Raw genomic sequence first — 14,598 nt, forward strand, 5'->3', positions numbered from 1 at the left:
GCCCTGTAGGCAAGGCTCACAAGTGGGAAGATCTTCTACAGTTAGAAAATCCAAAGGACCATCCTTTACCAACCTTGTGATTCGGTCAACACCGATGTGGCCAACTCGGTAATGCCACAGACACGTGGGATTAACTGTATCGCGGGCTCTCTTCTTGGGGATTTCAGCCGACGTAGTTTCGGTTATGTTAGTTTCTAGAGAAGGATGTAGAACATAGAGACCGTTCTCCAGTTCCCCGTATGCGACGAATCTGTTATTTCTTTTAATAGTAATCGTATTACTAAAGAAGACAGAATAACCATCTGCACACAGTTTTGAAACAGAAATCAAATTTCTCTTTATACTTTGTACATAAAGACAATCTCTCAGTACAATAGTTCCTTCTCTAAAAGGTAACTCCACGGTTCCTATGGCCGTGGCTGCAGCAGTTGCATTAGTCCCCAAGTAGAGTGTGACTTCTCCTTCACTCAGCCTTTTGCTTACCTTGAACCCCTGCAGTGAGTTACACGCATGAGTTGAAGCCCCGCAGTCAATACACCAGGACGCAAAAGCTACCAATAAATTGATTTCTATAACACAAGTTTCGAAATTACCTTTCTTGGATTCCAGGTAGGCAGGACAGTTCCTTTTCCAGTGGCCGGTCTTCTTGCAAAAATGACAGGCATCTGATGCCTTGTCCTTCCTCCGTTTCTTGGGTTTGGCAGCCTTCTTTTGGGGATTTCTCTTTGCCTTCCTTTTCTTGCCCTGTTTGCTAGTTTCAACAAGAATGGCAATGGGCTCATCCTTTTTAATCAATTCTTCGGCCCTCTGCAACATATTGCTGAGTTCCTGCAAACTGACGTTCAGCTTGTTCATATTGTAGTTCATGATGAATGGATTAAAGGATTGAGGCAGAGAGTTGAGAATAGCATCAATCTGTGTTACCAGAACCAGGCCGGATCCAAGAGCCTCTAGGTCGTTGATATAGCCCATCATCCGAAGACAATGGTCATGAACTTGTTGGCCCTTGGACATCTGCGCGGTCATGAACTGTTTCAAGATCTTCTGCCGAGTAGAACGATTCTGTTCTTTGTACATTGTCTTAAGACTGTCCAGTACGTCCTCAGCTAGTTCGATCTGATCGAACTGCCTCTGAATTGGATTGTCTAAAGAGGCAATGATATAGTAGCGGGCAAGGGAATTTTTCTCCTCCCATTCTTGGTATTCTCTTCTCCGGGCCTCGGAAGCCCTATCTCCCGGATGATCCGGGGCAGGATTCTTGGCTACCTTATCAAACTTTTCAAAGGTTAAGACCAACATAAGGTTCTTGTACCAGTCGGCATTGTTTGGGCCCTTCAACTTGTTGTCATCAAGTAGTTTTGCAAATGATCCGTTTTCCATTTTCTGGTAAAAGAGCAAACATCAGTCCACAACCTAATTTGATTCATGTTCATTACATAGATATGGATTTTAATTTCCATTTATTCATCTCTGAGATTTCCCTCCTTTCTCAGTGACGGAGACTGCGGGTTGTCTCTGGAAATGTGGAAAATCACATAAGGTGCATGAAGCCAACTGTTTCAGCTGCATAACCCCACCACCTTTCTGTGAAGGATCATATCCACTCATCACATGAGCTTTCCCTTTGGCCTTTGTCAGACAAGGTTCAGAGTCGTTTTCAGGTAAACCTTTCTGTCTAGTGAGTGCTTACCCATCATGTTCTTGAACGCCAAGGTAACGTGAGAGAGTTCCCATTTTCTGGTGAAGCCCCTCCCACATCGGTCTATGATGCCCCTATCATCTTATGAAACACTCAGACAAGCCCAACAGCAAATGGATAGCCCATTTTCTGGTGCGTTTCCTCATTACTGAAGGACCCATCCTCATGCTAATGATGGAAGGCCTTTAGAGAGTTCATCATATGAATCTCCCTATCACATGCACTCATATTAGTTGGAGGGAGCAGTTAATTACGCCCTAGATCTAATTTTAGGTCAAACCAAAGTGGCTCCCACTGACTTTCATAAAGCCAAATTTCGATGGGCCTAAATTGGATAGGGTTCCGCACATAGCCTCTTGATGAGGTGTGGGGCCCACCACTAAGGGAGGTCATCCAATGACCAAAAGGGACACCATGGCAATGATGTCCATTCAGCCATGGTGTGCGCAAGAGCCACTTTCGATTGAGCATGGGCCAAGTGCTTATGGCCCATGTACGTAGCACATCACACATCCATACATCACATGCAGGGATAAATTGATCCAATCAATTAATCATCTGTAAGGCCCATTTGAAGCCCATTTTAAATCCATAATATTAACCATTAATATTATCTAGGTATATGGGTCGAATGGTTCAGCCCATATAGCTTCAAATGTTAAGTGGGCTTTTAGCAGTTTTAACCTTTTAAAACTGGGCCTTTACAGGTTGGGCCGAATTAACCATTTAATTAAACATCAATCCTCAGGCCCATTAGTGGGAAAATTAGGGCTGACTTTCAGCATTGATTAAACCCTAGATTCGGTCCAAACAATTTGAACCAATCTTGGTTCGAATAGGTCTAGGGTTTGATCTTTAATTAAATCTTTAATTCAAGAAAATAATCTGAAATTAAATACTGTTAAAATAAAATCAAGAATCAGTCAATCAGGGCTGTTCGCAGAATCCACCCTGCAAAACAGAGGTTAGATCACAGTTTGCAGTTTCACAAACTGCAAATCGCAGATTGCAGTTCTCCCATCTGTGAAATCCCCTTTTCTGCGTCGCCATCTTTGATCCAAAATAAAATAAATAGAAATCCTATTTCTATTAATAATTACATCAGATCAAATACCTAATACATTGTGTCTAAAAAAATAAAAAACAATATTTACAGACCAAATGTAATGAATAAATCAAGAAACTGCAAATCTAGCAGGTTCCCTACGCAAACCAAGAATTCGATCTCCTCTTGTATGAACAGCCCATAAATCAAGAAAATCATAAAGAACAGTTCTAAATAATAATCAGATTTATGTAAAATTAATTTTAGATTATTCGCCCATTAATTTTGGGAACAGATTTCCCAAAACCCATATCTATGCAAATCGGGTAGAACACCTTCTGCCCATTTGTGTAGGTTCAGATCTGAATCAAATTGGTTCAAGATTTGAACCTGGCTCTGATACCACTGAAGGGATGAGAGATCCATCGTATGGACACCCGAAGATTGCGGAATTAGGGGGCGAATTTCAAAAATTTTTCTCTCCCTTCAACTAGGAATCGCATTCCCTATTTCGAAAATCATATTTTCAAGGATCATTCTTGAACCATAAACTGAACCAGATCTGAACCAAAAGGAGTATGAGAGGATTATACCTGATATAGAGAAATAGTATCCCCCAACAAAGGTGTTCCGCCCAAGGAAAGATCCAAAGACTGCTCCCACTGAAGATGGCGCAGTGCAGAATGAAGTAGAATCAGTAGTGTTCTTCTCCAAGAACACTGTCCTTCGCAAGAAACAGCAGGATGGCACGTAAGCACAGCTTCCTATCAATTCTTTCTCAAAGAACTGATGTCAAGATCGAATCATGACTTCTCCCACAGCTGGAGATCGAACTGACAAACAGGGCGGCAAGAACAGGGAGGCAGCAAGAAAGAATTCTGCAGGGTTGCTTAATTCTTTCTTCTCTGATTTCAGCACTCAAGAGGATCTGAATCTGTCTGTGTGTTCTTAGGCTGCCACCCCTTTCTTCCTTTTTGTTAACCTAAAAGATCAGCTCTGGAGCTGCTTATCCAAATCATATTTGGATAAGACCTCTCTTTAGGTGATAGGGATAAACCCTTATCTTATCTACAGATTAGATTAGCTTTCTCCTAATCTCATTAGGAGGTTTCTAGATGTGATTCAGATCTGGACTCTCTGAGTGGATAGGGTCAAGACCATATCCTATCTGCTAATCCATCTCAGAATTCGCCCCATTATTAACTAATAAAATAGCCCAGTTCAAAATGGGCTTTAGGCCCATTAAGCTTATGTGCTCTCTTAATCTTCCTAACTGCTGCCCAGTTGGGCTTTCTTGTATGGCGTGGGACCCAAGCATTGATCTACACATCACCCACATGGGTTCGGCCCAGCCTTTGTTACAAGGCCTGGCCGAATACACTGTTAATGACAGTGCACCCCCTGAAACCCATTGAATGGGCTTTATGGGCCCAACACTTACCCTAAGTGGTCCTTGGGCCAAGCCACCTTGTAACACCCAGGGACTGTGGGCAGATGCAAGATTAGCCCATCAGGTATTATCCTCAATGGCCTTACACTTAACCTCTCAGCCCATAATGATCATACACTGCCCGACAAGAGAGGACCTCTCCCTCGGCTGCAAGGAACAGTGTTGCACTCTCTACTTATATGGATCCCGGGAATTAAAACCTTCTTGCAAACATTTTAGAAACCATAGTATATATACTTTTATATCTCATATAAAATATATTTTGCAAAAACAAATCTCAACGATTGAAATCGTCTACCGGCAGTCTTGGTTTCCATCAGTGAGAGTGCATCCCCGATCATTACCTTTGTCCGACAAAGGGGCTGATCCTGTCACCATGATCACCCACTCAGATGAATTCTTAGACTGTCCCAACATACCCAGGTTTTGACCCCCGCTAAGGATCTCACTGATTGGTATATTAAAGACAGCCAAATCCGACACCTAGTGCAGTATCATAATCGAGTCTAGGGGTCGGGTGTAACTTTCTAGTTTTGCCCATCAATCTCCAAGGTCCAGGGCAATACTGAAAATCTGGTGCAGTTCAAAGATTCAATTAATCCTACACTGTATGTGCCTAGGGTCTCACCTTGGTAGCTGTGACAGGTCACCCCAACCGACTTGGTGGCACCACAATGTCAGCATTGACAGGATAGATCTCCCTAGACTGATCCACTGGCTGTGAACATTCTAAACTAACACGAGTCTCATTAAGTGTCCAATTTAAGGGTATTACACAGAAACATACCAAGGGAACATGAATCAAATATGCATTTTTATTCATTTACAATAAACTTATAAAATACATCATTCTGATTGAAACTAAGGGCATACAAAACTGTCTAACACAATATTGATTCTTTAATCATCAATTGCTTGTATAGAATTTGATTCCAGAATTTTGCAAACAGAACATCAATACATATAATTGAATCTAGAACATCCAAACGGATATAGAAGCTTTTTATTCATTACAACCATCTTAGCTTTGAGAAACCACAAGTTTATTATAAGGCAATGATATATCAAAATAAACATACAAAAACAATTAATATGAAGAACCTGATCTAAGACTAATCATCTAATGGATTCTTCACTTTTTGTTTTGAAAACCAAATCATGCTTATTGGCAAACAGCCCCTAAAGGGTCTCCCTTACTCTGGTAGTTTATTGAATTTGCGGTATCTGTACTCTTGATAGGTTTTGGTTGCATAATTTGGAGGGTTCTGATCATCCACTAGAGTAGGAAGAGGCCCAATTACAGCATCCAATGGTGGCACACAAAACACAGCCCATGACATGCGAACTTGGTCCTTGTTCACCACGCTCCTATGGAGAACGCTTTTGTATTTCCTATTGCTCAATACCTAGGATGCCAAACATACCACATTAATAACTTTCATATATAGTGAAAAGGGTTATTTACTTAGTTACCCCCTTGATTCATGGTTTTTTTTTAAATGTATCATTTAGTTTGTGTATTATTAAAACACCATCTATAGTTTGTAATGGCTTGACTTGATTAAACTTTTGTTAGGAACCATTTGAATTTCTATATAAAAAGGTTATATGACCTCTTAAAACAAGTGGAAAATGTGAAAGGATATGGATTTAAGGTTTTTATTCCAGAAATACCGACAGGTCTCATAGCATTTGTAGTTCACACCTTTCAACCAAGTTATTAGGGGTATTTTTGGAATAAAAAAGCCTAAGACTTATGCAATTAAAGAATTAATACCTTAAATATAAGATTTAATGAGATAGATTTAAATGAGGAGAAAAATGGTTTCTGAAATTACATTTCTATCCTTGCAATTAAAGAAGGCTCAAATTCTAAAATTGGGGTATTGTAGTCAAATAAAAAGTTTCACACTTTTAATAGCAGTATAGATATAGGTGAGGTTTTATATTTTTTTATTCATAAATGTTGTTCATTTGGTTTATTGTCTCAATTAAAGATTTTTTTTATTAAAATACAAATTTTCCCCATGATAGCTCAAGATCAAGAGGTAAATTCTGTCCAACGAAAATTCCAGAAAATAAGACCCATTCACACTTTTATAAGTAGTATAGATTTTTAGGTTGACCATTTTCTGGAAACACAAATGGTTCTAATTAAAGCAGTTGCAAATTAGGGGTGCCTAAGTAAATGACCCCAGAAAAAGAAAAAGAGAGAAATTATACACTAGTGAAAGACACCTAAGGAGTGTTGGTTTCGCTACAAACAAGTAACTTTTAAAACCTAAAATGTTATCAAGTTTGGTTTTCTATCCATTAAACAGCTTTGATGAGTATGCTTAAGTAAATTAGGCTAGTTCAACACAAGGAAAAAGTAAATTAGGTTAAGTGAAAAAAAAAAAAGAAGAAAAAAAAAACTTACGATAATTTATATGATAAGTTGCTTTTTTTATCAGTAACTTATCATAGAGTTTCTGTCAAGCCAAACGCCACCTTACAATTAATCCAGTGGAACTGATTCTTTCAAACATCTTGTGATTATACTGAATGTTAAATGAGATGGTGTACAGAGTTTTACCTCAATCTGGTCACCAACATGAATGAAGACAGCATTTGGTATATGACCAACTGCAACCCAATTCCCATCTTTCCACACTTGAAGGCCAGGGACATTGTTAGAGAAGAGTATGGTGAGAGCAGACATGTCTGTGTGGGGTTCCACCCCTAACGCCAATTCAGGCTGTGGGCATGGTGGATATAAGTTTATCTTCATTTCAATTTCCATCTCTTCACCACCCAAACTAGACCTCAGTGTCTTCTCTTCTAAACCAAGTCCCCGTGAAAGCAACTCTAGAAGCTTATCTGTTAGTTTCAACACTTCTTTTGTATACTCCTCTGTTACCTCCCTGCGTTAAATGAATTAACTGACATATTGAAATGCCGATATGGGTGTATGACAAAGATAACTGATCATATATAATTTACCGATTCCTATTGCTGATAATATTTTATAATGTTTTAAACTTTATTTGTAGTAATTGATAGAAAATAAGAGAGAAATATAAAGTTGGGAGAAAGTTCTTAAGGATTTTGTGAGATTTCTTAAGATCTTTCTCTTAACTTTTTGTTTCTTTGTTATTTTCTGTCAAACTAAACCCTAATGTGTCAATCTCTAGTTTGTCAGAGAAATAAGAGAACGAAAATACCCTTTTGTCCAAGCAAATTACAAAAAACATCAAATTAATATTTTCACTGATAGAAAAGAAAGTTGAGTTAAATGATAAACCAAAGAACTACCAATGAGATGAAAATCTTTGTTGTCTAAATATGTTCCAAGGGGAATTTGAGGTTTTCAAAATACTAGTAAGCATGCATGTGCAAAAGCAATTCTAGATAATGATAATGATAGTAATAATGTATCAAAAAATTTCTATATGTAATTTTTTACTTTTTTGTATATTTTTTTTGTTTTTTTATTATTAAGCAAATGCAAATTGCAAAATCCAAATCTGATTACATAAACATCTCATCCAAATATGCAATAATCAGATTGAGTTGTGAAATTTCAAATATCAATGACAGGCCTACTTGCTTGGCTACATTCTTCTTTTTGTAATGTTCTATCTTTTTAGTGTATCTTTTATTATTCATTTATAAAAAAATATAAAATTTAGATAGAAGAAATTAAACGAGGTGAAAAGTAGTAGTTCAATTTACAATTTAAATCTCACAATTAAGTAGCGACTAAATTAAAAAATGAGTATTTTAGTCAAAAGAAAGTTTCACAAATTTATTTGTATTTTTAATAGTGTAAATATAGAATTATAGATGTGTCCAATTTTTCTATAATTTTTTTTTTGTATTTTTGTGTGTAAAAATAATTATGATATGTTAAACTTACATTTTGTTTAATATGATAATTATATACGTGCCCGAATTTTTTTACAAAATTTATGTATTGTTTTCATTTCTTTATTTTTATATTTTTATATTTTATTAATTTTTATTATTTATTTATGACACTAAATGTTAAAACATTTGACCCAAAAGTTGAAATATTGACCTTTTCCAAATGGTAAAATAATTTCATTTTTTGCCATTTCTAAATTATGTATTTTATTTTCATTGTCAATAAAAATAATTCTTATTTATTAAACTTATTTTATAATTTGATTAATAAAAAATATCATAAATGTGTAATTTTTCTACATAGGTTGATCAATTTGATTTAGATGGTTGAATGGCTTAGTCACCACTTAGATAAAGAATGGTTTTGTTTTTGAGTCAGTTTTAAAATGTATGAATTTATATTGTTAAAAATATCAACATAGATCTAATTAGTAGAATTTATTAATGAAAAATAATTTAAGTATAAGAATTAATGGGAGGGGATTAAATGAGATGGAAAGTAATAATTGAAGTTACGTTTTCCCTTATAATTAGAGATGGACTAAATAGGCAAATATGACCATTTTAGTAGTCATTAAAACTGGTATTAAATTTGTAATAAAATACTTTTATGCCCTTTCTCAAACAAAGAAATAAGGGGTAATTTTAATCCCAAAAAAAAATTTCACTCTACATCCACACTTTTATATATGGCATAGATTTTATAAGTCACATCATAAGTGACAAGAAAGGTTTACGGAATTCTAAGTCACATCACCAAATCACACCCAAAACTTGCACCTTAAATGCAATTCTAAACCACTAACCCACGATCTTGTACTTTTGATAAATAAAATAAAATAGACTTTATTAACTTCTATCTCTATATAGGAAGTTACCCTTCTCAGCGCCTTCTTATTTTACCTGCACAAAATTCTATTTTGCTGTTAGGTAATCAAGATGAAAATGAAAAATTAGGTAACAGGTTCTAGAATAAAACTTTTACATGATGAAACTGTAGCATTTTTGTGGATTTAGAATATACATTTTCTGAAAGAAAGGCCAATATTTTTTATATATCGAGGGCATTTTGATAAGATACCCATTTCTGTGGAATGATTAATTCTATGTCTTCCATTAATCAGCAGTCCACCATAATTTCTTGATCAAATGAAATTACTAATTTACCCTTGAGGAGGTATAATATAATCAATTTCACTGTCTATACGTAATACAATATATACATCCATACGATATATACCTGTAAGAAGGAGGGTTTTGGGGCCATGTTGCAGGGTTTTGCTTGGAAGGAGGCCAAACGACATGGAAGAAATAGTCTAACCACTCCACCTTCTGCTCATGGTTGCGAGTCATCTTCGTGCCGTAGCCCTCAAACTTGCCTGAAGAAGCATCGTTTGCGTATCTCTCCTTCTCTTCCTGTGGGAGCTGAAAGAATTGCTCCCCCACCTCCTGCAGCTGACGGATCAGCGAAGGCGAAATGCCATGGTCGGTGACAAGAAAGAACCCCCACTCGCTGCACGCCTTCGATACGTCATTCACCAGGGCGTCCATTGGTTGAGAGAGGGAGACCACCGGTACCGGTATTCCCTCGATGGCCTTGCTGTTTTCCGGCCTCTCGTCGGCCGGCCGGACGAACTGTGGCGGCAGTTCCTTCAGACCTTGAAAGGCCAATGTTTGCACCCTATCTACCTCCATTCTAGGATACTCGATCATCCCAAGTGAATGGAGAGACCTACTAATTTATAGATGCGTGGATGGTGATTCCTTACATTTATGGGAGATTTTCGACCGATGGATTAATTGGATTTGATTATGGATATTTACATTCCTTACATTTATGTGACCACCCTTTTACCCTTTCTGTTCTTCTTTTTTATGCTTACTTTTCCACGGAAGAATCATTAATTTACGCTTTCAAAAGTTGGTGTACCACAAATGTAAAGCATTAAAAGAACTTAATTAAAATTAATGGTAGTCTGGGACAACCTGACAGGTCTGAAACATTGATTGTGAGTTAGAGAAGTGGTTATCTGAATTATAGGCTTCTTTGATACCGTCCCAACAGCCTTTTACAACCTTCTATAATCTTCATGTGGACATGAATTGGATTGATTTTTGAATCTAATCGGGTTTGGTTTGATTTTGGGTATTTAACATTTTTTGTCAAGTCAATTTCGATTTGTACGTAGACTCAAACCGTTGAAAAGTGGCAATAGAACAAAGAGTTGCCTAATTACAACTAGAAGGATTTTGATTTTATAATCTGTGGCGCCAGCCTTGAAGAGCGGAAGCAGGTAATGCCATTTGAACAGTTGCAGTAACAGGATCTGTGTTAGAGAGATGGACAAAAAAGAGACACCATGCCCTTGCTCTTTATAACTTTATTTAGAGAATTTCAAAAATAAAATAAAACTATCTGATTTGAAAACAAATTCATTTGGTTACACGTATTTTTTGTTTCTAAAATTGAAATTAAAAAATACGTTGTTTGATGTAGACACACATGGCAGGCCCAGGATAAGGATACGTGGTGCATGCTAGATCACATCTTGGCCATCGTAATAAACTCGTCACTCCCTATGTAAGTTATCTTAGCATTTATTGCTCTAAGCTCTTTTAAGCTTTTTAATAACCTCTCTGAGCTACTTTACTCAGGCCTTGTCCGACCCCTTAATACCTTGATAGTCGGAGTCTCCGCCCCTAGGAAAACACTCCAGGCTCTAACGTTTTCCTTTGCATACAAGTTGGACTTTGAAGCCCTTGACTCTATCAGCCCTTGGACTCAGTCAGCCCCATCTCTTAAAAGTGAAATTACATTATTGTCCTCGGCCCATTCTTGACAACAACATTGTCCCATTTTGAATTTAAACAATATATTTTATTTAGTATATGATGTTTTATAAATCATACAATTTTTATATTATAAAATTTGTTTTGATGGTTTTAAGACCCCAGATCCAGGGCGTTTGGACTTGAAAGGGTATCATCAAATCCACTAAAAACCTGGCCAATACTTACAACCGGCTGATTCAGCTGAAGCTTTAATGCTAGCAATGACTGATAAAAATATTTTAGATAAAAAATTAATAAAAACCCTCGTGTTTTAAATAACTAAAGAAAACTCCAAAATCCATCATGTTCTGAGTCTGCTCCCCCAACCATTAACGGCAACAATCCTTCATCAGCGGTGTGTTCAAACGACAATAGAACGGCATGCAACATCTACATGCACTATTGACATGGAAGAAAGACATTTTCTTTCACCAAGATTATATATTCTGATGAGAAGTAGAAGCAAATCTCCTACTTTCCAATTCCGTTTCTAATCTTGGAAACCCAAAATACAGAAGCTATAAACCAAGAACGATAAACAAATCTTAACTCTAACTCTTTGGAAAATTGTCAACATCGACCAAACCATTGAACCCATCGATTTGTGTCCAAAAAATCCTTGTAACACCACTTTCACCTTATAATCTTTTTAAAGTAAAAATTCTTGAGAGCTTACCAAGAAAGAAAACCTTGTGTGGGACTGCTTAGATATATATTTTTCTAGGAAAAATATCGGTAGAGTTATTGTTTTGGGTCTAAAACACTCATTACAGTCTTATAGATCCAAAGCCACAGTTACCGAAGGCTTTGTCTGAACATTAATAGTAGGGAGAGTTGTGTTTGACTAAGAACGTGAGAGTTGTCTTGCAGATCCAAAGCCACAACCGGTTGAAGCTTTACGACTGATAAAATGTTTTTAAACAACAAATTGAGGAAGAGAGAGTGCTCATGGTCCAGTATGAGCTCTACTCCGACGTGTGAGTAACACACGTGCTCGTTGAAGAGTATACCTGAAACCTTTGGCACCTTGTCATGAACGTTCACCACCCTCAACATGTTCAGCCCCAACCTTTCCACCCACACCTTGAAGCTCACAATCCCGACTCTCCGTCACGTTCATGCCCATCTCTGCTATGCTGTGGCCGGTCATGTTTATGCTCATCAGTTCCTCATCTAGGTACTGATGCATCAGCCGCTTGACTTCCCTCAGGATCTGCTCCCAAGTCGAGTACTTGCAGAACTGACACGGAAATGTTATTGTACCATATACATACCGAGATATCGCTTGGTGGAACTGCCTAGACTGAAGAAGCCTAAGGCCAAGGCACCTCCTGTAGATGCTAAAATCTGGTTCTCGCTTATCATTTCCCTTGATTTAATCCTATCGTTGCTGGTGATTCAAGTTAGCAAAATCGATGAGGAAAATGAAACAATAATAGAACAGAGCACCCCATCAAAAGAGATCTTATCTGTTTTTTAGTTCTCTTTATTTCATTTTTCCATTTGGCTTGCCAGTACAGTTGTTATTGATTGGGGGAGCAACATCTGAGTTTGAGAGAAGAGAAGAGAACGTGAGGGCTTTAGATTTTTTGTCCGAATGAAGAAGAAGAAGATTCGCATGGAAGAAGAAGAAAACAGCCTCGTGTCTTGGGTTTGTCTTGTAGATCCAAAACCACAATGGCAAGAAGACTTTATCTTCCCATTAATGGTTGGAGTTTTCTGAACAATGAATATAGGTTAATTCAAACGAAAAAAAAAAATGTAAAATAGCACAAAAAACCAAAAAGAAATACTCAATAGATACAGAGGAAAAGACTTCCAAGCATTCATACAACATTACTATTTGCTGGAATTAAAAAGAAAATAAAAAATGATTTTGTCATCGGCATTCAAGAAGGAAAGATGAAAAACCCTAAACATAGATATCAGCTTTCCTTTTAATACTCTTGATGTTTGAAACTTTCCATTAACACCATTGCCATTGCCGTTAAAATCCACAGTCGCCGTTCTGTTGTGGTTTGAACACCGTTGACGAAGGCTTGTTGTTGTTAATGATACGACCGGGGGAAAAATGTTAGAGTCTGAGAACGTGAGGGCTTTGGAAATTTCTGTTGGTATTAGCTTAAAAAGATATCAATTTTTTTATTTAAAATTATTTTTATCACTCATAAAGTTTCAGCCAGTTGTAACTAATGGTCAGTGAAATCCAAATGCACTATATCCGGAGTGTGATTTTATTTCTTTGCTTAAAACCATGTACTACGTTTTGAAATAAAATTTAAAAGCAAAACCAATATGTTTTTGCTTAATTTTGGAAACAAAACCACAGTTTAAAAATGTGTTTGTGAGTTTTTTATTTCTTTGCTGATCAGAAACATTGAGAACAAAATCATTAATGCTGTACCTATTAGGGCGAATTTAGGTCAAAATTTAAAAGTCAAATGATTTTGTAAATGCGAATTTGGGTTTGTGGATATGACGATGTTGGCAACAACATATTAGGGCGATGTTTCGCACTACCCAAAAAAGCAGTTTGAAATTATGTGTTTTAAAACACGCCACATCACATCAAGCATTCTCTATTGTGGTTATTTAGTGGAATATAATTTATAAAGCTTTGAAATTTAGAATACATAAATTATTATTATTTCCAATCGTTATTTGATGATTATTTCGATCATGGTTTTTAAAATCGACCCGGTGACCGAATCGGTTAGGGTTCCGGTTATCAGGTCGAACGGTCCAAAATTGAACGTTCAGCCCATTTTAATAAAAGAATAGAAAATGTTAAAACCATTTCAACAGTTTGAACGATTAATCACCCGATTCAGTGGTTTGTTGACCAAAATCAACGATTTTGGGAGGAAATCCGATTTTTGGGGAACGGAACCAATTCCTGATTCCCGGTCCAATTTATTCAAAAAGAAAAAATAAAAAAGAGTATTTAAAAGTGTGGTGAGTTTTGAAATACGAGATTTTAGTATGATGAAAATATTGTGATATATTCAGTTCTACTATCTCAGTCGAGTCTTTTAGGTTAGCTTGTTTTATCTCATGGAATGGAAGAGAATCAATGTCCACTTAGAGTACCTACTAAATTCCGGTTGTTTTGTGGAGATATGTGATCACAAAGACCCGTTTAAGAGATTTAGGCCATATTTCTGATGTGTCCTGTAAATCTGAGGACTAATTTGTGTTTCAATTTTTTTTTTTTTTTCTGTTGTGCTTGTTAAGTTTTAAGAATGTCTTTTCTCATGTTGTGTAGAATATATTCTGGAGACAATTTGTAGCATTTTACTCTGTCTAGCAGGCTAATAATCTGATTTTTAATAGTTCGAATAGATTAGTTCAATGGGAGATGATGTGAAATACAGATTTTATATTATTAGGTAGGGATACAAATCATATGTATAAACAAACAGATGCAGAACTGAACTGAACTGGGTGCAAAGTTTATATCTAATACAGATTTTCACTGTAAACAAATAAAGACTATGGAGTTGTTTGATACCGATGGCATTTATAAGATAAAAGTTTTGTATGAGCTTGACTTGAAAAACGAGACAATTTGCTTTAGATTTTTGTACGACTTTTTCACACCTCAGTGCCATTAGACACCACTAGACGTCATTAGGCGTCATATAAACCAAACAGTGAAAATCAGTC

The 14,598-nt window shown here is 36.6% G+C and overlaps 2 protein-coding genes across 2 annotated transcripts; both read right to left on the reverse strand.

The window, feature by feature from the left end:
* Positions 1 to 312: 312 nt before the first annotated feature.
* LOC148874085 (uncharacterized) lies at positions 313 to 3,505 on the reverse strand. The gene is made up of 3 exons (XM_088963856.1): positions 3,338 to 3,505; positions 594 to 1,383; positions 313 to 492 (listed from the first exon to the last, which is right to left on the reverse strand). The coding sequence occupies exons 2-3, from the start codon at positions 1,378 to 1,380 to the stop codon at positions 464 to 466; spliced, it is 816 nt and encodes a 271-aa protein (XP_088819982.1). The 5' UTR covers positions 1,381 to 1,383; positions 3,338 to 3,505; the 3' UTR covers positions 313 to 463.
* Positions 3,506 to 5,086: 1,581 nt separating this feature from the next.
* LOC148874086 (flavonol synthase/flavanone 3-hydroxylase-like) lies at positions 5,087 to 9,950 on the reverse strand. The gene is made up of 3 exons (XM_088963855.1): positions 9,341 to 9,950; positions 6,770 to 7,097; positions 5,087 to 5,600 (listed from the first exon to the last, which is right to left on the reverse strand). Exons 1-3 carry the CDS (start codon positions 9,811 to 9,813, stop codon positions 5,388 to 5,390), a joined length of 1,014 nt encoding a protein of 337 aa, XP_088819981.1. The 5' UTR covers positions 9,814 to 9,950; the 3' UTR covers positions 5,087 to 5,387.
* Between the last annotated feature and the right edge of the window lie 4,648 nt (positions 9,951 to 14,598).

The sequence above is a fragment of the Nelumbo lutea genome, chromosome 1 (genome assembly GCF_056320005.1).
Source record: "Nelumbo lutea isolate HS-2025 chromosome 1, American lotus-T2T, whole genome shotgun sequence".
In the NCBI taxonomy this organism is placed as follows: Eukaryota; Viridiplantae; Streptophyta; class Magnoliopsida; order Proteales; family Nelumbonaceae; genus Nelumbo; species Nelumbo lutea.

What these genes read in the sequence shown, in the direction of transcription:
- LOC148874086 (XM_088963855.1), bottom strand. Translation starts at nt 9,813, where the DNA reads ATGATCGAGTATCCTAGAATGGAGGTAGATAGGGTGCAAACATTGGCC. An exon ending in CAAAACCCTCCTTCTTACAG is followed by an intron (nt 7,098 to 9,340) that starts GTATATATCGTA and finishes CATTTAACGCAG; the next exon opens with GGAGGTAACAGAGGAGTATA. An exon ending in ATGTTGGTGACCAGATTGAG is followed by an intron (nt 5,601 to 6,769) that starts GTAAAACTCTGT and finishes TTGGCATCCTAG; the next exon opens with GTATTGAGCAATAGGAAATA.
- LOC148874085 (XM_088963856.1), bottom strand. Translation starts at nt 1,380, where the DNA reads ATGGAAAACGGATCATTTGCAAAACTACTTGATGACAACAAGTTGAAG. An exon ending in CTACCTGGAATCCAAGAAAG is followed by an intron (nt 493 to 593) that starts GTAATTTCGAAA and finishes AACTCACTGCAG; the next exon opens with GGGTTCAAGGTAAGCAAAAG.